The sequence below is a fragment of the Brachyhypopomus gauderio genome, chromosome 12, assembly GCF_052324685.1.
Source record: "Brachyhypopomus gauderio isolate BG-103 chromosome 12, BGAUD_0.2, whole genome shotgun sequence".
Lineage (NCBI taxonomy): Eukaryota > Metazoa > Chordata > Actinopteri > Gymnotiformes > Hypopomidae > Brachyhypopomus > Brachyhypopomus gauderio.
Genome location: NC_135222.1, coordinates 10,882,376 through 10,903,843, shown reverse-complemented (window position 1 = coordinate 10,903,843; position 21,468 = coordinate 10,882,376). Strand labels below are relative to the sequence as shown.

The window sequence follows — 21,468 nt, the reverse complement described above, 5'->3', positions numbered from 1 at the left end:
CAGTAGACAGTACAAAGTACTGTAGTATACAGTATGAAATGTGTCCTTCGAATAATTCAATCTCTTCCACCTGTGGTACTACAGTGGATTGCAGGCCAGTAAAACTACTTGCCTGTTTTTCTACAAAACAGCTTTGCTGCCATATCATTTCTTCACCCTGAAGCCTGTATGTGTTTGCTAGGCTTTTTGTGCGCAGACAGTTCATAAACTAACTGAAGCACACACAAACGTGACAAATGGCCCCCAGATGAGCCTTTCAAAACCTACAAGACACATTCGTTTATTTATTTAAGTGATTTTGTTTACTTCACGTCTGGTAGACGTATTGAGTCATTGTAGGTCATACATTTTCGATGACTTTCGAGCAAACAGAAAAGGACAGGAAGACAGATACAAGAGGAGAGAAGTGGGAGGGAGGAATCTCTCAAGTCACTGCTTTATGTGCAGCACGTATTAACAGCTAACTTAGTGGCAGGGTTTAAAAAGAAAAGCCAGTGTTCATGCATCTAAAAGATTCTGAGAGAAATATTCTCAGATAACACCTGCAACAGTCCCACTATTCTTTGGTGCAGAGGCGCTCCCTGCTGGACAAAACATGCAAGCAAAGAATATTACAAGACTGCTAGCAAATAAATAAATAAATAAACCCACTCACTACACATAGCTGGCAGTGTACTACACGGTCAAATATATTATGCTTATACACTGGCAAAAAGGAGTTTCCTGTGAATGTAACCTGAATGACAGTCATGGGGGTAGTCATGGTCCTGTGGTAGGGAACTGGTCTTGTGACCGGAGGGTCGTGGGTTTGATTGCCAGGCCTGAGGCCATTACTGAGGTGCCCGGAGGTGCATGTGTGCACCACAGCCCCCTAGTAATCACTAGTGTGTGTTCTAATTGTTGGGTAAATGCGGAAGACAAATTTCGATTGCGGTGAAAAAAAAAAAAATCACAATTGATATATGGCACGTTTCACGTTTCTCTGACAGTAGTTTACAGTAGTCCATCCACAAATACACTTCTGAGGAAGAGTAGGTTGGAACATTAATTTAAAATGTCCAATCACTCTCCAACAGAGCATGTGTAGTCGAAAGCAGTTGAACATTGTTTAATAAACATTTGGTTGTTGGACTCTTAAAGAGCAGTCTACACAAGTGGGGAGGAGGAATTAGGAAGGGGGAAAAACCTCAGGAGAGAAAAGCAAGTGATCAAAAAGAGCAAAAGAAATGCAGACAAAGCAGAATACAGAGAAGAGGCTGGAGAGGATATTCTCAGAAAATTCAAAAGCCTTCCAAATTCTTCAAATCTCTAGAAGCTTTTCCAGTTGTTCAGAGATCTACAGAATCCTGTGGGGTTTTTTTTTTTTTTTTGGCTAGTCTGTAGTACTCTAGTTACAGCAGCGAAGTGAGGCAGGAGAAAACACCATGGAATTAGTTGCTGTTCTTAAGGAACTTTGATATTTCCAAGGAGAAAGTGTTCACACAGAGCCTACCAACGTCTTTGTGCCAGGGGATTCTCCAGGTGAATAATTGCTGGCTTTACTGGAGACTCCAAGAGAGAAAACTGCTGTAGTTTACTAAGGCTGACTCTGCATAGCAACAATACTAAATACACCAATCATAGCCCTCACCAGCTACACAGTAAAGCCTATCTGGTCAGTACTGTGTTCTGGGCACTTTGGTTTCACCAAAATCACAGCTAATCTTACAAGTGTTAAGATTCTGATGGTGATTGGCAGATGTGAGGATTCTGGGTTTCTCAGTCTCCAATCCACATAGCCAGCCAGCCAAAGGGCAACTTAACATCTCTACACCCAAAAGACTGGAATAAGCATTCATGTTAAATGACGTTTCAGTGCCTGAAAAGAAAACTCAGAAAATAGGTTTCAGCTGCACAGCATCACTGAACACTAGTACAGCACATCCATAAACAGCATACTGAACACCATCCTAATGGATGCATAATTGAGCCACACCAACCAATGAATGCACACAATATAAAACCAAATGTCAAATTTTTATTCATTATTCAGACAAGACATGTAGAAATAAGACAAGACATGTAGAAATAAGACAAGACACACAAATGTATAAAAACTGGAAGAGGTAGCCACAGTTTATGTGCTGGAAGACATTTAAAAATGGAAGCAGACAAAGCAGAAAAGGTGCAGAAAGCTTCAGGCATTAGTGCAGGTTAGCCTTAATCCTCTCCAGCCTGGCTATGAAGTCGCTGAGGTCTGGGAGAGGGCCAGCAGGGGGCGCCGTGCTCTGCTGCTGGACATTCTGACCATCCTGCTGCTCTCGAGTCTCACAAAGGTGAGACAGCTTAGAGTGAAGCATGTCCATTGAGGAGGGTAGTGCAGGCTTGGAGCTCACGACTGGGGGGCCACACTGGACCTTGTTTACCGGCTGAGAGTGAGAGAGTGAGGGGGAGATTCATCAAATCTTCACAGTTGGTGCTAGCACTTGATGTTTAGCTAAACCTGCATGTTACCAGAATCACATTAACCAGTGCAGATCGGTCAATTAAACTTGCAAATTTACACTGGCTGTTGGGACTGATTAGCAGCCATAAGGTTACAATACCTGGTAGATCTCATGGCACACAAGACTAGCAAACTGGATACCAAAACATGTCTGAAGCATGCTCCATATGAGTTAAACAAACAAAAGTAACCATTGCTCAGATGTAACTAGCCGATTAGTATGACTTGAGCCTTAAGCTATAAACAAAGGTTAAATCAGTCTGAAGTCTTACTTGAGCCCATTTCAACACTAGTTATACTGGTGGGCTTCTTACAACGTGCAACAATTGAAAATGTTTTTGCCATTGTACATACAGAGGCTCCGTACCTTAGCACTGTTACTCAAGCCATGGATCTCCCTCAGAACCCTCAGCCTCTCCTGGAGTTGAGCAGGGGTCACTGTCTCATTGCCGGACACACCTGCAGGAGCTTTGGTGGAACTCTCGAAAGTACCTGGAGATTTCAAATCAACAGTAAAGACAATCAGGAACACTTGCCTGTAGAAACCATAGTCCACATATGCCTGCTAGCTTTTGGTTTTCACATAGCAGAAAATGAATTGAAAGAGGAAAGGGAGCTTACTTTCAGACTGAAGGGTCTTTGCTTTACCAACATTCTCTGTGTTCCGAGACTGGAGGAGTTTGTAGAGAAAAAGAATTAGTCAAAAAAGAGGGGCTGAGGGACTGAATACTTCATGCTGTGAAGCACTCATTTATATGCTAAAAAGACTTCACAATAGAAAGCATTTGTCCAGAATTTCAGAAGGTCATTCAATTACCAAACCATTAAAGCAAATACATTTCTCACTTCACATTTACTGGGATTGAACAGATATGTTATCCAAGCAGAAAAAGTGGAAACACTTGCTGCATGACTTCTTCCCATTAGTGAAGACGTACCGTTTGGCTTTGTGCTGGAACAGTGTTTTTCATGGCACGCTTCAATTGGGCTTCAACTTCAGACTCATTGCGGTTTTCAATCAGACTCAGATGATCCATAATCTGACAATATTTAAGAGCACACAGGTTACTAGTATTACCACTTAACACCCCCCCCCCCCCCCCCAAAAGCACTAAAAGGTGCATTAAGGTAAGAGTAATTGACTGACCTTGGGCCCAACTATCCTGCAGAGTGTATGAAGCAGGGTTTTCACTGTGCGGTAAACAAGTTCATTGGAATTTTGCCTGATTGCCTCTTTTGGGAAGACCTTCATGAAGTTGTGAATGTCTAGAAGAACTCTGTCCAGGTAGAGTGCCTCTACCTTCTCTGGAAGGAACTTTATCATCCGCCAGTGACACTAAAAGAAGCAAGTGTTACAACATGTATACCTACTCCCACCCATCCCTCACACAAACCCCCCAGCCCTTACCTTCATCACCATCTCTCTGAATTCAGAAGAGCACGTAGTTGATTTACAGGACTCCTGCAACAGCAGCAGTAAGGCACTGAAATGTAAAGAGTCAGAAACAAGTGTCACTTCATAATGACCAAACTGATTATACAATATAATTACCATCCCTCATTTGTGCTATGCTAATTGACAATGAAGTGTCACATGTAAAATATATACCATTCTAGATTTTTACTTGATCCCAGGGCATCATTTACAATTTTCCTATTAAAATTAAGTTTGTCCATATTTCTTCACAATATAAAAATAAATGTATATCCCCCACAGTATAGCTCAGGATATCTGAGAAAATCATATTCTGGTTATTGCATTGTTAACCAGCGCACTACCTGAGTGTGCTGGTGGGGTCTGCAGTCTTTAATAGGGTCGAGAGCAGAACGTGAACGGAGCGGATGAGTGGAGACTCTACGCTGCTCTGCTGGGGGTCCAGGATAAGAGAAAGCAGAACCTGCACCAGGTCCTTCAACACATCAGGAGAAGCCTCCTCCACCAGTTTACCTGCCAAGATCAACTACACACACACACACACACACACACACACACACACACACACACACACACACACACACACACACACACACACACACACACACACACACACACACACACACACACACACACACACACACACACACACACACACACACACACACACACACACACACACACACACACACACACACACACACACACACACACACACACACACACACACACACACACACACCTTGGCAATCGTCCAAAAGTCGGGTTGCAAGTTCAGTATATTCCAATCCCCTGAAGGAACGCCAGACTGCTTATGACTCCCATAAATGTTTCCCACTATTTCTTTTGAATTGCACTGCTCATCTATAGTCCTGTGTGGGCCAGGCTGGTCACATGGCCCCTGTGCACATCAGGACTAAGTGGAGGTTCCCACTAGGGCTGAACGATTTTGGAAAATAATCTAATTGCAATTTTTTATCTATAAATTGCGATTGCGATTTAAAATCGCGATTTTTTTTCCACTGTTTTCAGGAAACTGCTTCAGCATTTTTTATACAGCTCAGATACAGGGTTGCCAACTTTTCAAGATCGCTTGGAGTGGGTGGCGAATGTAATTTGTTGTTATGGGAGGGTAAAATTGACTAAATTTAAGTATTATTATTATTATATCGTGATCGATCGATCGCCTGTGGTTGGCGCCAAACTATGCACGCTTTTGCGATTCATCCGTGCTTTAAATCTTATTGTGCCTATATGCGTGATTTTATGGTATTTCGCTGCTCACCGCATACTAAAGCTGTATAAGCGCAGAGAAACACTTTTGCGTATTTGAAGATGCAGCACTGGTCGTTGGCATTTTAGCCTTACAAATATCATACGAGGCTTTGAGGTGTTTTTTTTATGCTGAAGGAGGTTTGTAGTGTTACCTCGCGTCGTAGCAACAGTAGCAAGGCACGTTTTGCAGGGTACCTGACGTTGAGCAGCATCTTTTTAAAAGCCAAAGTAATTTCACACAACTGATATGCTGCCCCTCTTTGGTATTAGACTTTCAGTTGTGTCAGCTTCTGTCGAGCCTGAAGCCATTGTGCAACAAGTTAAAGTGCGCTGTGTTAACTTCACTTCTCCACCTCCCTGCCTCCTGCTCGGGTTTGCTCCATTCGTCCTCGGCTCGCTCCCAAGTCACGTGACCAGTTTAAATCGCAGCCTGTGCGATTGGAGAATCGCGTTTTAAAATATCGCGAGATTATCGCAAATGCAATTAATCGTTCAGCCCTAGTTCCCACCATTGCTGGAGCTCCTCTACCAAACAGGACTGCATCATCCCAGACACACAGGGCTCATTCTTCCAGATAAACTCTGTGCATGGCTACACATCTCATGCATGACAGTGCCTGCATAATTTAAGAGTCCCCAGTCTATTAACCCAAATAGTTTTAATTCCTCTGTACTTGCATTAGAGAAAATGCTACACTTAAGTTTAGCCAACCCATGGCTTGATCACAGCCATAGAACTGGAGCAGAGCTCATTCTGCAACCCCCCAGCAATGAGGACTGACCCAAAAGAAATGTTGCCCTAGTTAGCAAGCAAATAAATGAGCAATGTGGCTGCTCACCAGGTTCAGGGAGCTGATGACGGCGCTGTAGAGTTCGTCGACGTCTCTTTGTCCACTCTGCCCGTCAGCCACCATTCGTCTGCTAGCCAGGAGGCGGAGCTGCTGGAGCATGGCCGCCATCAGCTCATCCACACGGCCCGACATCACCTGCCGCTCGCCATCATGCCGCAAGATCTCTGCTATCTGGGCGCAGAGAGCAATAATGTTGAGAGGGACGGCAGCTTTAAGGATATGTTCACGAAGTCCAAAAGAGAGTGGTGACCCTACCCTCTTCAGGCCCTGCATGCTAGTTTTGGCATCAGGGCTGGCAACATCAGAGATGACCAGATCGATGCTGCAGACAGAGTCTACATGGTGGCTGGAGACGGGGGAGGGAAAAAAAATAATAATAAATAAAAAAATGCAACCATAAGGCAGAGTAGAGCGTTCTGCTTCCAGAGCTGCCATAGGGTCCACCGTTTACACAGAGTATGCACAGATAGCCTTGCATAAAAATAAAGATTTCAGTTACCGAAAATTGTAGTGTAGCAAGTCGAGCGGTGACAGATCCGAGTCCACCTTCACCAGGTCCGGCATGGGGATCGGAGAAAAGTCCACTATGAATTTCGGGTCCAGTTTGAACACAGGTGGAACCTCGGAGTTTTGCTGCTGCATGGCAGCATTCTGACTGCGGATTTCACTGGGAGACAGAACACAAAGAGGATTTGTCAGGTAGAAGTGCAAACCCAAAACGGCACATTCCTCTGTGGGCTAGGCTGGTCAGATGGCCCCTGTGCACGTCGTCAGGATTCTGAGTGGAGGTCCCAGCACTGCAGGACCTCCACCAAACAGGACTGCATCATCATCCCAGACAAACCTCAACAAGCAGCGAGTGCAATATGAATGACTGAGCCTTCGACTGGGTCTTGGGTTCAAGCTGCTGTCTTCAAATGTTACAGTACTTGCAAACCACCAAAAAGAGAGCTCAGCCCATCATTTCTACCATTAAACTTTCCCCTGAAGACTCTGTATAAAGACACAAGCATACAACCCATCCTGCTGTGTGCATAGATAAAATTAATTAGCAGACAGGTGAGCTAGCCACCCCCTTGTAGGACAGTTACCCAGTTTATTAATGCAAATAGGCTGTTAGTTTCATGTGCAGATTAGAAACCAACAGATAAAAAGACTTGACAGCAGCATAAGGATATAAAGCCAATTTAGCTTGTTCTTAAACAAGCTTTATTTTGTAATAAATTAATGGAGACATGCCTCACATTGAAACGAGTCACTACTGCGATGCAACCTGAGACAGGAGGTGTGGTGGGGGGCAGGGCTACCTGAGACATGTGGCAGGTTTGCGCAGCAGGGTGGCATTGACAGACGCAGGCGGCTTGTCCTCCGGAGGCTTGCTGGCAGGCAGTGCTGCAGGCTTCTTCACCGAACGCTTAAGCCTCTCCTCCAGCATGCTCATGTCCTTCTCCGACAGCTTTAGGGAGAACACCACAGACTGCCACGTTAAAGTCTGCCGCAAGGTGGGTTCCATGGCAGCCAGGCAAAGTGGTGTATGGGGAGGAACAGGAAGCCAGACAAAGCAACACACCTGGCCGATGAGCTTGTAAACCTGCTCTCCACAGACGTTGTAGGCGGTGACTACGGTGTTCAGAGCAGCGTTGCGAACGGCAGTGTCTCGGTCTCCGATATGAACCGCAATCTCTCGCAAGGACTTCGCAGCAGTTTGCTGGAAGACCAACATTCCACACATGCCCACAAGAGAGCCCAGCTCCTCTAGACACTCTGCAGCAGAGAACAGGGAAGGAGAAAATGACGATAAAAAGGGAGAATGAATGAGAGCAGACCCCGTATTCCAGGCTTAGTATCTTGACATTGAGTTTACTGCAGACACTAATATGCATACCTTATTTTATTTTTGAAAACACCATCTTTTTGTCCGTTTACCTCAGCATGAAACAAGTACTTGTTTTACAAGAGCTTGTCACCGATTACAGCAAACCTATATGTTTTACATGTAAACTAACATCATTTAACAGGGAATGCTGGGAGAGTTGGAATGTGCTCACCAGCCCTCTGTTTGGAGTTCTTAGACTTGGTGCCATCCATCAGGAAGGGGAAGATTCTACTCGCGGGGTAGACCTGTCTGAGCAGTCGGCAGAGGCTGCGCACGTCTTTACGTACCACATCCTTCGGTTCGCCCATCTACAGACCAGCGCAAATGTGCATATACGGCATCAGTTGTCCGAGTAAAATCAGTGTTGTAGGACATCAAACATCTACATCAACCACGTCTGATGGTAACGGCCATCTTGCCGACCACAGACACCTCCATTTCACTTTCTCCATTGCTATTGTTTTTGGAAGAGCACAAACAGTTCTAGACCAAGCCACAGCAACACACCTGTCCCAGGAATAGAACGCAAACCAATGTATACACATACTAAGATGCAAGCTTCCTGAACCTGTTCCTACAGAATCTCCACCTCTGGCTCTGTGCACGCATTACGAGTGTACAAGTGCAGGCTACACTGGTGGCGACGTACCTTCAGGATAAGGTAAGGGATAAAAGATGAGGCTTCATGCTCAGTGAGGTGGTAGTCCTGGTTAATGAGAGTTTGGAAGAGGACTTTGAGGTACTCCAGGGCCTTCATCAGCACACTGGTGTTGGTTTCAAAGAAGCGCAGAGTGAACCACTTCAGGATGAGGTCCAGACAGCACACTGTGGCTTCAGTCTCCGCCTCCAGGTGCTAGATAGACATGGAGCGTTGGATAAACGCAGTACGGGTTAGGAGTCATAATGAAACCACACTGCATCTCCAAATGAAAGTGTACACAAGCCATTTTTGTAAAATCCTGTTAGAATCCCTGCAACTCTGCACATTTTGTCTGAGAACATGTCAACGGCCCCTTAAGGGTCTAAAGGCCAGAGAGCATCCAGAGCCAAGCTGACCTCAATCATGGTACCGATAGCTTTAATGTGCTTCTGGAAGTCAGTGTGGAAGAGATCCTCCATCAGCCATTTAGCCACACAAGGCACCATCTGAATCTTCAGCTGCTCAACAAACTCCTCCCGCGGCGTTATGAAATTCCACTTCAGCACCTGCCAACACGGTCATCACTGTCACGTGCTTCAGTGGACACAGAAGATCTGAATGAGGTGTAGAAGCAGTCATGGCTAGAGATGGACCATGAGAGTGCAAGAGTCGTACCTTTAGACTCTTCTCCTCTTTGATACGCTGCTCTTTGCCATTGGGCATGACGATAAAGATGGGGCCAGATCGATCCTCCTCAGCCTTCACAGATGGTTTCTTCCCAACAGCCTGTGGGAGAGAAGAGGGAGGAGTCAACCAATGCAAGGTTGAAATTGGAGGCTACAAACTGTGGAAGAAAAATGACAAATAGTAGCAGTGGAATTCCTCGTTACTACAAACAGTTGGAGCCTGGAGACAGAGAGGAAACTGAAAGGAAGGATCCAACCAGGGTGATGTAAAGTGAAGGCCAGTTCCAGTGGTACAGAGACATATACAACCCACATATCCATCCAGTGCTACAGGCTGTATTACCCCATGCTCCTCATATACCTGCCGAAGCCTGTGGTACCTGCTTGCCGATCTTTGCCTTGGTGTGGCTTCTTGATTTAGCACTCAACCTAGCATTTTCCTTCTCCAGACTGCTATTCAGACTAGAGTTTGCACGGGAGTCCAGCTCTTGAGAAGTCCGCTACACAAAAAATATCCCCAGTCAGATCCAATTCAGATTTAAAAACCACCATGACATCCTTTCGCTGAAGCTTCTTTTACTTAACCAAGCAGTTCATGGGAAAGTGCTGCAGGAGGTTAGCAGTTTAGGTGTATGAACCCTGCAAACATGACTTTGTTCATTGCGCTGAAGCGCGGCGCGCACGAAGTTTAAAAATTCGAGGTGCACAACCTCGCGAAGCGACAGGGCACTGGCGGAGCCACCGCGATTACGTCGTTTTCGGTGCGTGGACCCTCATGCCGGTTGCGACGTGTCAAGTATAAAACTGTGAAGTTCTCAACAGCTGGCAATATTGTTACTGCACAAAGGAGTTGTCTCACTCCTCAACATGTTGATCAGCTCATTTTCTTGAAGAAAAATTTTACAATCTCCAAGATGTCAGAAAGCAGTCATGAATAAATCTTAGTTCTGATCATTTGTAAACATTAAGATCTAAAAACTAGGTTCATAAATGTTTGTTACAAAAAAAAAAAAAAAAAAAAAAAAAAAAAAAAAAAAAAAAAAAACTTAATTTGCACTTTAAAGGGCTGTTCAAAACCCGCCTTCAATGCCTTTTCTGGTAAAGGAGCTATGTGGAAGTGTGTGCATTAATTTATATAAAAACAGTAATATCACAGTATAAACGCTAATATCTTAATACATTTTAATAAAGTTTGAGTGTTCCTTGTATCATTACAACATTTCACATTCAAACTACACTTTTTATTGTAACTGAAATTTTCCTACAAGAATCGGATCAAATTGAATCGAATCAGGACCTTGTGAATCGCAATGAAATCGAACTGGGAAATTAGTGGTGATACCCACCTCCAATACCACCAAGCACATGATTGGGGTAATCCCTCAAAGAGCAGGTAGGCATTGAGAGAGCTCACCTTGGCTTTGGGTGCAGCTGCAGACTTGACTTTCTTGGCTTCTGCAGGCAAATGTTCCATATCTGGGGCATCTTTGTCTGAAGCTAAACAAAAGCAAGATTTAATGCAAGATGTGGCCACAAAAAGGAATCAAGTGTCGCTGCACACAAGGTTCTATAAATGGCTCTAGCCCACAGGTAGGTGGGAGGCTTTTGATTTTTAGCTGCTAAGGCTTAGTTTGTTACAGATTTGTCCATCCAGGTACAGTCACACATGGATTTCTTAGACTGCGCATATGCGGATTACATGCACCAAACAGCTGAGGTAGAATTCAGCTCAGTAATTTCTCATCAGAGCTCAAGATTTCCGATGTAATAAATCAGTATACCGTTTATACGAGTACTTCAATAGTCAGACAACTGCAGAAATCAATGATTAGATGAGTGCATGTAAAAGATACCGTGTTTTGTAAGCAAGTGGTCCTACAAGTAACTGAAGTTATTCAGGCGTAACAATACTGCTTTGATGTAACACTTCAACATGCAGGACTGTGAGAGGCAGAAACAATGGAAACCAAACTAAGCGAACCTGGGGGAGACGGGGCAGCTTTCACACCGTTTTGGGCAGCAGGGGCAGTTTTAGCTGGAGCTGAAGGCTTGGCAGGCATGGAAGTTCGGGCTTTTTCAAGCAAACCCACCACTTGGTCTTTAGACGCTGGCTGCAAAGAGAGGTGGACATTATTTTTTCTTGCATAAACAGGAACGAGAAAAACGTCCTCTGTCGCACCTGTGCCTTGAGTCGCACCTTGAGCTTGGCAGTAGCCTTGTTCATCTTGTCAAAGCCCAGGTGCATCATGAATGCTGGCAGGGCATCCTGGGCCTTTTTGCGCACGTCAGCATTGCGGTCCTCCAGGCAGGAGTACAGGTGAGGAACACACAGGGCGAGATCAGAGGGAGCAGAGCGCAGGGAGGGCAGCTTCGATGCCAGCCAGGCCAGCAGCTGCACCGGGCCGAGGTAGAGGACCCCCCAGGGAAAGGAAGGAGGACATTGGCTGGGGTTACGCATGTCTTTTCAATGAGACCTCGCCAATTAGAATTGCCACATCAGATATCAGCTCTGAATGCATGTACACACTACATTCGTTTAAGAGCTCTGATGAATATATTTTGGTTTCTCATGTGGTTTTAATCAAGTGATGCTGGGTGTGAAAGTGCCGGTGTTACCTCTTGTCTCAGAAATGGGTTCTCCTTCTTTAGTTCTTCAGATAACTCCTCCCCTTCAAGCCATTCCTTCATGCCCGTTTGCTCTACCCATGCATTCAGTGTAGCCAGACCTGCTGCCCGTACAGTGTTCTGGTGAGGACATATGTACAATCAGTCACAATTTAGTAAGAGACTGAAACAGATAAGACAACCAGATTCACTGAGCGCTCAGTAGAACTGAAAATGCACCTTGCTGTCAGTCAGTACAGTGAGGATTGGAAAGCCCAGGCCTCGGACATGCTGGCGCAGACCTGGTCCCATTGCTATTGCCATCTGTTGCAGGATAGACAGAGTCTGCTGGACCTGTGGGACAGACAAACTTGGCCTTTACTTTGTGAGTCAAGAAATGGAAAAGGCTTATGAGGTCAGTTGAACTCTGGTCCTACCAGTATTTTATTGGAGTCAGCGAGTCGCCCCCTGAGGGCCAGGGGCAGCTCTGCGATGTTGGGCTGGATGAACTTCGCTTCAGAAAGGACAGCAGCCACCTCATCCAGGCCTTCCTTCCTCTGCTTCCAATTCTTATCGCCAATTTTGGACACCATCTCTGAGGTGATTCGGTCACTGTTAAAATTCAGTGTGACATTAAAATTGGAAAATGTCCCAGAATGAGACGTTTTGTATAATATCCAAGTACATGTTTGAAATCCAAGGCAGTTAATGAGACCAGGGTTTTTACTGCTTAAAGAATTACAAGGTGGCCACCTCCAATGCTCAACAAAATACCATTTTCTAACAAGCACTATATATGCTTGAGGGCTCAAACGGCTTTGAAGATGCCTAACTGAGGTTGAGCTACTAATTAGCCAAACTTAAAATCAGCGTCTGTGAAAGGCTACCTTTGCTTATACTCAGTTCATCACACGATGCAGAGAAATTATGAAAATGTTTTCAATGAAGTCATTTGTTCTATAAATATTTTAAACCAACATGCTTGACAGATGAGGCCATAAAACCTTCTTCCCTTCAGTTCCAGCAATAACATTTAATGTGTGACTGAGCACTGTTGAATGTGTATGTCCATGAGGGACACCTGAATTAAACAGAATACCTGGTCTGAACTTCATACACAAAATAAAGTTATAATAATAAAAATAAATAAATAATAAAAAAATTTCAGTTAAACCCATGAAAAGCAATAGTGCACATTAGTAACGAGATGTAAATTGTTTAGGCTACATTCATCTACACTAGAAGAGGGCCTCTGTGGGCCGTAAAACAAAACGGCTTATTTGATTTAAAACAGCTTTGCTGCATTAGATTTTATGTTAAACAGGACAGTTTAAACTTTTGACGGAGACAGTTGAAAGCAGGGTACATGTGCATGTGTGCACACATTCAGTATGGTACCAATTCTGCCCGATTTTTGAGCCAAGAAAATCCCAGAGGCTGGAACAACACAAAAGGACTGAACATCAAGGAGAGAGGCTGGGCACCTGATGTTTGTTCGAGGCAGGAGGTCCACCACATCTGCACCTGCTTCTGCCTCTTCCTCCTGGTCATCTGCCTCCTCCTCTGCGCTCGTCTTAGAGGAGCCTCTGATGGGGGCAGGAGGAGTCTGGCCCTTCACCTGGCATCCAGTGAAGCAACAAAAAAAAACCCATTTCATGAAGCACAAAAGTCCAAATGAAACACTGCTGTGTGAGCTGACATCACTCAAGAATCAGCTAACAATTTAGCATGTTTAACCTCCCAAGGTCATAGCAATGGCTGGTATTATTGTCCCCATTTTGCCCAGATGGTGGATAGCACAAATTGAGCCAAAGGCTAAATGACATCAAATAACTAAATGAACTAGAGCAGACCTTCTCAAACTCGCTGTCTATCTGGGAGAGCAGGGAAGCCTTCTCGTCCTCAAAGAACATGCGGAGAGGAGCACCCATGTACATGTACATCACACCAAGCAGGGAGACGGCAGAAGTTCTCACAGCCTATAGGGGGTGAAACAACAATTTCAGACACCTCACAGTCAAAGACTGTTCCATCTCTCATCACAGACCTACATCCTAGCAGGTTATTCAACCAATGAGATAAAGAGCATCAATGACTATATGTGGATAAACCAGGGGTGTGCGACTCACAGGGTTGGTGGCAGCCAGGGACGTCTTCACATTATTAATAAAAGCCTTCACGTTAACTCTGCAAGACAATAATGCATTTCACATTTCATTCCAGCTCAAAATTAGGTCTAGGTCAGAAAAAGTAGGCTTGGTACATTCCAGATTCACATTTGCTGGACTATAAGCTTTACCCTGCAAAGCCAAACTCCTTTATGGCATTGGAAAGCCAGTTGAGGGCTTCAGCCTGGTTTTTGGGGTTCTTCTGGCTAAAGGCTTTAGATACAACCTGTAAACCATAAAACCCACCAATGTTAGTTAATAAAGACATTGAACTACTAATCAACCACTATAACTTCACTAATTAAACCAATTGTATTGACTTACATTTTGGCTGAAGTCCACATTTAATTCTTAAAAGAGAGATGAATGTACATTAACCTGTTCTGCAGTCCATGGGAGTGTGCAAGCTTCTGCAATAGCACTCAGGGCTTCCTTAGCCTTCACACCACACTTCACATCACCAGTCTTCTCCACTACTGCATCCAGTACAGCAAGGGCGGATGTTTTTGAGAAGGAGCCCCTCTGGGCCACTGCAGCTACCACCTGCAGCTTCAACTGCATCACCTTAAAAAGCACAGCAGGGGGAAAAAGCCCACCCACAAAATCACGACAGAGCTTAAATGGGAGCAGGTCATCTTTCAGACCTCCACCGTTCCACCCAACGGTTCCTGGCAAAAAGTAGAAACCGCTTATTACATAAATTCATATGTCCGTTTGGGGAGTATCTGCTACATTAAGCACAGTCAGCTTCTCTTGACACTAAAAACAGAATCTGACGGATGAGCAAGTTTCTCCAAATGCATTATCAAAAGAAGGATGGTGGCGTACCTGGAAATTGGTCTCCTTCCAGCCAGGTTTCTTAGCCAGCAGACGGACGAGAGCCTGGCAGGGAATCTCTCCGATGTCCATCTGCTCGACAGCCTGTGCACACACAAGCCAGAATTAACCACTACAAACCATTCAACTGAGTAATCAGTGACCTACACCTATTAGAACCTAAGGGAAACTTTTTTTTTATTTTTTTTTTTATCAAACCTAAATCCCAAGGGACACATGATGAGGCATCATTTCAATTCAGTAGTGAAACAGCTTAAGGTAGAACCATGTTCAAAGCTACTCTGGGGTTGGAATCCAACCAATGAAGGCTAGCTTGCTAACCAAAGATAATCTCCCAACCACACATACCCAGCACTATGAACTGGAGCCAAGTGCAGGTCATTAGTATTCTCCCTTTCTGGAGAGTTACCTTCTGGAACTCCTCCATCGCAGCCAGCCTCTCTTTCCAGTTGGCGCTGTCCAGCATCTGCATGCAGGAGGCTGGGAGCACCATGGCTGCCTGCTCCTCACACACTTCAAGCTAACAGGACACAATCAGTCCATAAATAAAGCAGACCGATTCTTCAGCAATCGACAATGGATGTCCAAATTTTTTTTTTTTAAACACTATAAAGGTCTGCAAACAGTTTGCTTTGTCAAAGCCCATTGCAATATTAAAACTGACTATTAACTGAAGCAGCATTAGACATTATGAAGTGCAGATGTAGTGCATCACAAATTTAACATGTATATCGAATCTGATGAAACTGCATTAGAGTAAAACAGAAAACAGCAGATCACAAGGGGTAGGAAGCAGAGTGTAGTCAGTATGAAATGCAGTTTGGTGCTTGGGCTCAGCAGTTGAGCTCAGCATTTACCAGGTTTTATGGCTGCAGCTTAAAAATTAAGCGAGATTAAAATCACTGGGCTCCAACGGGAAGGAGGATGGATGAACAGAAGAGGTGGATGGTCTAGCACCATCAGTACGAAATGCAGCCATTAACTTGTGATTAGGGCTAGATGGTCAAATCAGTATAGCACGTTTAGCAGTTCAAAATGTACATACACACACACACACACACACACACACACACACACACACACACACATTAAGGGGTGGGGTGTAAGTGATGGGTGTGAAAACTGATTGATCGATTTCAATCATTGCTCATCTCGCAGGTTTGGTGGTTTTAAGAGAACTTTGTCCTAGAACCTGAAAGAGTTCCTTTCTTTCCGGAACTCTTTCCTTCCCTCTTGCCTCCATCCGCCCCTTCATGTGGCAATTTTTCTAACTGCTCTCATTTTGACAAAAATTAGTGGTTCAAGCATAAGCTGAACATGAAGTAGCAGTTTTGAAGGAGAACGATAAACAAGAACACCAGCAAATTAGTACTGGCAAGCCAACTAAAATAAGGCATCAGCATTGATGCCTCACTCACCGAGAGCTCAGACTCCACACTTTCCTTGTTCTCTGCTTTCTTTGCCTTGGCGGGGGCAGCACCTCCTTTGGGTGCAGTGGCTTTTCCCTTTTTGGGGGCCGACTGCTAAAAATCACAAACACACACAGTAAGAACTGTACCACTAGTTCAAGTTCCCCAAACATCCCAGCAAGCAACCAAAAGCAATTTACAATTCACCTTAACAAGGGTCTTCTTGGGGGGTGCAGAAGGCCTGGCAGAGGCCTCGGCGGTTGGTTCAGCTTTAGGGACAGGTTTCTCCTTTACCTGCCCTGCAGTCTTCTTCCCTCCAGCCAGCTCAACCTTCTCCGAGCACTCCTTAATCTATCACAAAAAGGATTTTAAATCTTCCTACAAGAGGAAGAACTGCCTAGTCCAACCAGAATTAGTGACAGACTGCAAAGGGATGTGCTCTTACTTTGTCAACTTTCAGTTTATCAACGTCAGCCAAGAAGGGATTGACAGCTCTCTCGCCCACCACCTTCATAGCTGTGCCCAAAGCTTCAAAGGCTGCATCACGAACTTCAGGAGCGGAGTCATTCACTTGCTGTGGGCACGAGAGGACAAGGGAAGGACATGTACATTAATTGGTTGTAGTGTCAGATGTAGATCATTCTTCTTCAATTGTCCAGACTCAAATATTCAGTCCCACAATCCTGTCCTGCCACCAAATGAATTCAGAAGAGTGAGACTCAATTGCTCACACCCAACGTAACTGAAGGTGTACCTTTAGCAGTGCCACGCAGAAGGACTTAAGGAGACTTTTAGGGAGAGTTGTAGGGGTGCAATGGCGGAAACCTCTGGACAAGAACATGGAGGCCTGCTGCTTAACTGATGGGTTCTTGTTGTCCATGACTGCCAAGACATCTTCACTTATGTTTTGCAATGTAGTCTGAAATATTAACAGTTAAGCTATGCATTTAAGTCCTGTATCTTAAGATGTTCAGCATTTTTAAGGTATTTACCATGAACACTTAATATCAATTAACACAATTTAGACACTTACAGAGAGAAACACTGCATCTATGGCCTCCTGCAGGGCCTGTACAACCTGAGCTTTCTTCTCTTTGAATTTGTCCAAAATGGTTGGCACCAACTGAAAGAAACCATTTAATGAAATGCATGCAAAATAACATGAACTTAATACTGACAATGTCACAGAACCTACATGACCAGCATAAATGCCAAACTTCTTCCTCAGGCCAGTAGCAAGTCCAGTCACACATTTGGCAGCAATAGTGACCAGCATGACATTTGTGTCTTTCCCAATAACCTGCAAAACACACAAGAGATTGATTAAAAAAATAACCAAGTACAGATATATTCTACACATGTACAAAGAAACAAAGGTCTTGCCTTGTTAAGTGCTTTGACTATGTCCCCGTACTCTCCATTTACTAATTTGGGGTTTTTAGTCAAAGCCTCAAGAGCTTCCAAGGCCTCTTTCCTTTCCTGCCACTTCTTTGCCTCCTACACAGACAGATTACACAATGACCATTGATTTAAGTGCATTTAGAGCAGCTAAAGTCTCTTGGCAAATGATCAATTAGAGATGAGTAACAGAGCAAAAGACAATTTCCTTACAATTTTCTCATAGAAGTCTTTAGGAATCTTTGAAAGGATCTCCACAGCTTCTAGAAGCTCATAAGCATCAACAGCAGGAGCCTCTTCCTCCAAATCAGCACCTGAGGGGAAAAGAAAAATTAAATAGATAAACAAGATCTGTTGCATACTGCACCCACAACATCAAGGGTGCTCTCTCGGGCAGGATGACGAGAGAGACCAGGAGACATGAGGGGAAAGACGACATAACTGCATGAGTAATCAGATTTATATATAAAAGCAGGTCACCATCTCCGCCGCCGGCATCTCCGTCAACCTGCTGCTGCTGCTCGTACTTGGCCCGAAGGTCCTGCTGAGATCTTAGGAAGCGGCTCGGTCGAGGCGCCGAGGCTGGCAGCTTGGCCCACTCCTCCTCCAGCTCCTTCAACTGGTACACAAACACCACATGAGAAGACTCAAGAAATGGATACTTTCAGCCACGGTATGTGCTAGGACTGCCTATCTAAACAGAACTGAGATGACAGATGGGGGGGGGGGGGGGGTTTGGGGGGGGGATTTGTTATAATTAACCAGTGAAAATTTATATGGTACAATGGTATGGTCCAAGTCTCAAGCCCCATGGAGCCCCACCATTTTCCCACCAAGAGACAAAGGCAGTTGTAATGGGACAGAGCAAAAGTAGCTGAAGGTAATCAGTGTGCCTTTTTAGCATTTCGTTTAATCAGCCATCGAGTCAGTTATGAATGGACTCGACCTTTTGCTAGAGGCAATGCAGCTGCAGTACAAAGAACACTAATGCAGAACATGGCTCTACCAGAACAGAGTTGATGTTCTGAAGGGCGGGGCGCAAGGCATCTCTGATCCACTTGTAGATTTCTACAGCAAGCAGTTTGGCCTCATCTCGCACGGCTTTCTCTCGTGACTCGAAAAGTTTCGGCAACACCTTCACAATAGGCTTCAGTGTGATGATCTTTGATCCAAATTCACTGAGAACAGAAAGGGACAGTGTACAAAAGTGGATTTTTCAGATTTTTATACACACTAAGCCTATTAGAAACCAGCCCACATCTACCAGCTCTAGTCCATCTGCAGCTGTAAAGGGTCTGGGTGTCATGCTCACCTCACTGCCCGCCGCAGAACTTCAACGCAGGCAAGGGCAATTTTGGGATTCTTGTTGTCCAGACCTTTGAGGATCTCTTCCTGCACCACTTCACCCTTCTCTATCTCAGTGTACATGAGGCAGATATCAGTGCCCAGTTCTTTAGCTCGGGCCTTTGGCTGGTTAAAGACTTTACACACTACTCCTGACACCACCTCACCCACGGTCCTGACAAAGGGCACACCAGAGAAAGCATAATGAGACGTGGGCCAAATCCCTTCGTCCATCCAGATGACTCATAAGAAGTGAGAAACAGCATGACTCAATTCAAATGTTACGAGATAATGGTTAGGCACCTTAACCGGCAAGAGTCGGTTAGGCAGTCTTTAATTTAAAACAGCCTAACATTACAGAGGATAAGAATAAGGTGTAGGGAAAAAGCAAGTTACCGAGATGCCACATGTGCATTTTCAACATATACTAGTGCGGCCTCCAGGCCTTTGAGTTGTGCTACAGCATTGGAGTCAGTCACAAATTTTTTGATCAGGCCTTGGTATTTCCCCCACTCGGAGCTCTTGTCATCCGTGATTCTTTGAAACTGCTGCAAGGCCTCTGTATACCCGCTTAATCTGGCTTTCCAAACCTGTAAAAGAACAAAAGTGCTGACCCATTATCCTCCTCTAGTTAGAGGAACCAAAAATCTCAGCATACCAAAACCACCACGAAGAGCGGCGAGTTTACGGACCTTATGTTCACATTTTTGGTCTGTGGGCAGTTTCATCCATTCGCTATCATCCCCCATGATGTACGTTTGTAACGGCACGGTTCAGATGTTTCTCTAATGTTGGGAAATAACAAGAGATTACTATTTAAAATGAATCATATCTATAAAAATTTCATTTTTCAGCGATAACTGAACACCGTTAATTTTAAATAGAGTAATGAAGTGCGTTTATAAACAAGATATTTAACAACCTTCCCATCTTGATGTATTTATTCAGTGTGGTTGGCTAACGGGCGCAGTTAGGAGTAGGCACCAGGGTTGCCAGGTGTACGATAATTATCGTATTTTAACCATAATTTTGCCCGCTGTATGATCAATAATCCCAAAAAGGCCAAATATACGACAATGTGACCATTCCGTGAATGTGTGGTTGTAATCAGCCTGTCGCAACTGTGTCGGGAGTGTTTTTGTAAACCCTGAAGGTGTCCGTTGTACGTTATCAACTTCCGGAAACTTTCTGGAACTTCCAGCCAATCGGGCCTTTCTAAATGCTAGTTTGAGCACCTCACAACGGCCATGATTGGCTGAACTTATGACGTGTGTACCATAACTTCCTTCAAAATAAGAGTTTTATGTCCGCTACGATTATCCTACATTTCTCACCTGGCAACACTAAACCCATCACACTTTCAAAGACATGACAAACGGGTCGCTGACGCCTCCGTTCTGTCTTTTCTTTAATCCTTTAGAATAAATAAAGGGACCAGGTAATTTAGCAAACTGTCCATTCTTTGATGCTATAAACTTGCACTAGACTGTAACCACGTCAGGGGGAACACACACCAAGCTAGCTGGTTAAAACAGTAACCTCAACTTAAGACCACAAGCTGTTGGCTCTTTAAATGGTTAACCTAAATCCACAGGTGTTGAATAACTCCTAGTCTAGATAACCCGTTAAGTGCCCAGCAGCTGGACAGACAGCCCTGGGAACGTTACAGTTGGCCACCAAGACGTCCTTTAAATCGGGAGAAAGACTAACTAGCTCGCTGCTTTTCGGTTAGTGAGCGCCGAACTACTTGGAGGAAACCTTGACTGTCATTTAAACCAAACGATCTCGTCCTACCTAGTTAATAAGTTAATTACACAACGCTAGTAAATATGTTTAATCAGATGGCCGAGCTAGCTAACTGTTACGTTTAATTTATAAAATCCAAAAACACTTTGCCGAGGCGATAACTTACCTGAAATGTAAAGAAAAACACAACCTAAAACATGCAGTTTCTACTAGAACAGCTATATTTCAAGCCAACCGCCGCAAAATAATAATAATAACAATTTTATCGATGCAGCCGCGTTATTGCAATCCAGCCTGCTAACGCATAACACTGTGTTTAAACTGTGTGCTCGTTAGTAACTGCGCCCCTGATTGGACAGATATGAGCGTCAGCTGTGAGCTGATAGGTCAGTTCAAAAGAGACGCTTTTAACATCCAAAGTTTCCCCACCCACTTTCCCAAAGCATATATCCCTCTACTGCACACATTATTACACCAACATGTAAAAACCTTTAGTGTTTTTATCACTTAAAATGAACTTAGATTTACATATTTAAAGTTTTTTAGAATTTTTTAAAGGGGTACGTTTTGGTACATTGCCGTATGGCAACATTGTGCAACAATGGAAACAAGATCATACAGATCATAGAACTTTCATAGATGAGTATAATTATTTTGTTCACTGGAAAATGTTACAATTGATTAATCAATGAGAAATTTGTAATAAAAAGTGAC

The 21,468-nt window shown here is 44.2% G+C and overlaps 1 protein-coding gene and 1 non-coding gene across 5 annotated transcripts; both read right to left on the bottom strand.

The window, feature by feature from the left end:
- Nucleotides 1–1,997: 1,997 nt before the first annotated feature.
- LOC143527815 (cytoskeleton-associated protein 5-like) lies at nucleotides 1,998–21,079 on the bottom strand. 4 transcript variants are annotated; one of them, XM_077023120.1, is made up of 44 exons: nucleotides 20,921–21,079; nucleotides 19,701–19,793; nucleotides 19,405–19,598; nucleotides 18,977–19,183; nucleotides 18,671–18,842; nucleotides 18,145–18,283; nucleotides 17,878–17,978; nucleotides 17,650–17,763; nucleotides 17,462–17,566; nucleotides 17,300–17,389; nucleotides 17,021–17,185; nucleotides 16,712–16,840; nucleotides 16,474–16,617; nucleotides 16,276–16,380; nucleotides 15,267–15,377; nucleotides 14,849–14,941; nucleotides 14,399–14,584; nucleotides 14,152–14,246; nucleotides 13,982–14,039; nucleotides 13,706–13,831; nucleotides 13,337–13,470; nucleotides 12,290–12,464; nucleotides 12,093–12,206; nucleotides 11,865–11,993; nucleotides 11,446–11,640; nucleotides 11,230–11,359; nucleotides 10,663–10,745; nucleotides 9,629–9,748; nucleotides 9,238–9,348; nucleotides 8,979–9,128; nucleotides 8,572–8,775; nucleotides 8,095–8,230; nucleotides 7,617–7,810; nucleotides 7,354–7,502; nucleotides 6,546–6,713; nucleotides 6,302–6,392; nucleotides 6,035–6,217; nucleotides 4,265–4,446; nucleotides 3,894–3,969; nucleotides 3,633–3,821; nucleotides 3,424–3,525; nucleotides 3,107–3,155; nucleotides 2,853–2,977; nucleotides 1,998–2,408 (listed from the first exon to the last, which is right to left on the bottom strand). In XM_077023120.1, exons 2-44 carry the CDS (start codon nucleotides 19,755–19,757, stop codon nucleotides 2,184–2,186), a joined length of 5,805 nt encoding a protein of 1,934 aa, XP_076879235.1. In that variant the 5' UTR covers nucleotides 19,758–19,793; nucleotides 20,921–21,079; the 3' UTR covers nucleotides 1,998–2,183. The 4 variants fall into 4 exon arrangements, with proteins under 4 accessions (XP_076879235.1, XP_076879237.1, XP_076879236.1 ...); XM_077023122.1 differs by having other exon boundaries at nucleotides 16,276–16,377; XM_077023121.1 differs by lacking the exon at nucleotides 20,921–21,079 and adding an exon at nucleotides 19,931–20,157.
- LOC143528959 (small nucleolar RNA SNORD67) lies at nucleotides 6,788–6,883 on the bottom strand. The gene has a single exon (XR_013134566.1). It is a non-coding gene; the product is annotated as a small nucleolar RNA SNORD67 (small nucleolar RNA).
- Nucleotides 21,080–21,468: the final 389 nt, after the last annotated feature.

Excerpts from the sequence above, each read along its gene's own strand:
- LOC143527815 (XM_077023120.1), bottom strand. The coding sequence starts at position 19,757 with ATGGGGGATGATAGCGAATGGATGAAACTGCCCACAGACCAAAAATGT. Across the intron at positions 9,129-9,237 it reads AAGAGGAGAAGAGTCTAAAG|GTGCTGAAGTGGAATTTCAT; the intron begins GTACGACTCTTG and ends CCGTGTTGGCAG. Across the intron at positions 2,409-2,852 it reads GCTTGAGTAACAGTGCTAAG|CCGGTAAACAAGGTCCAGTG; the intron begins GTACGGAGCCTC and ends TCTCACTCTCAG.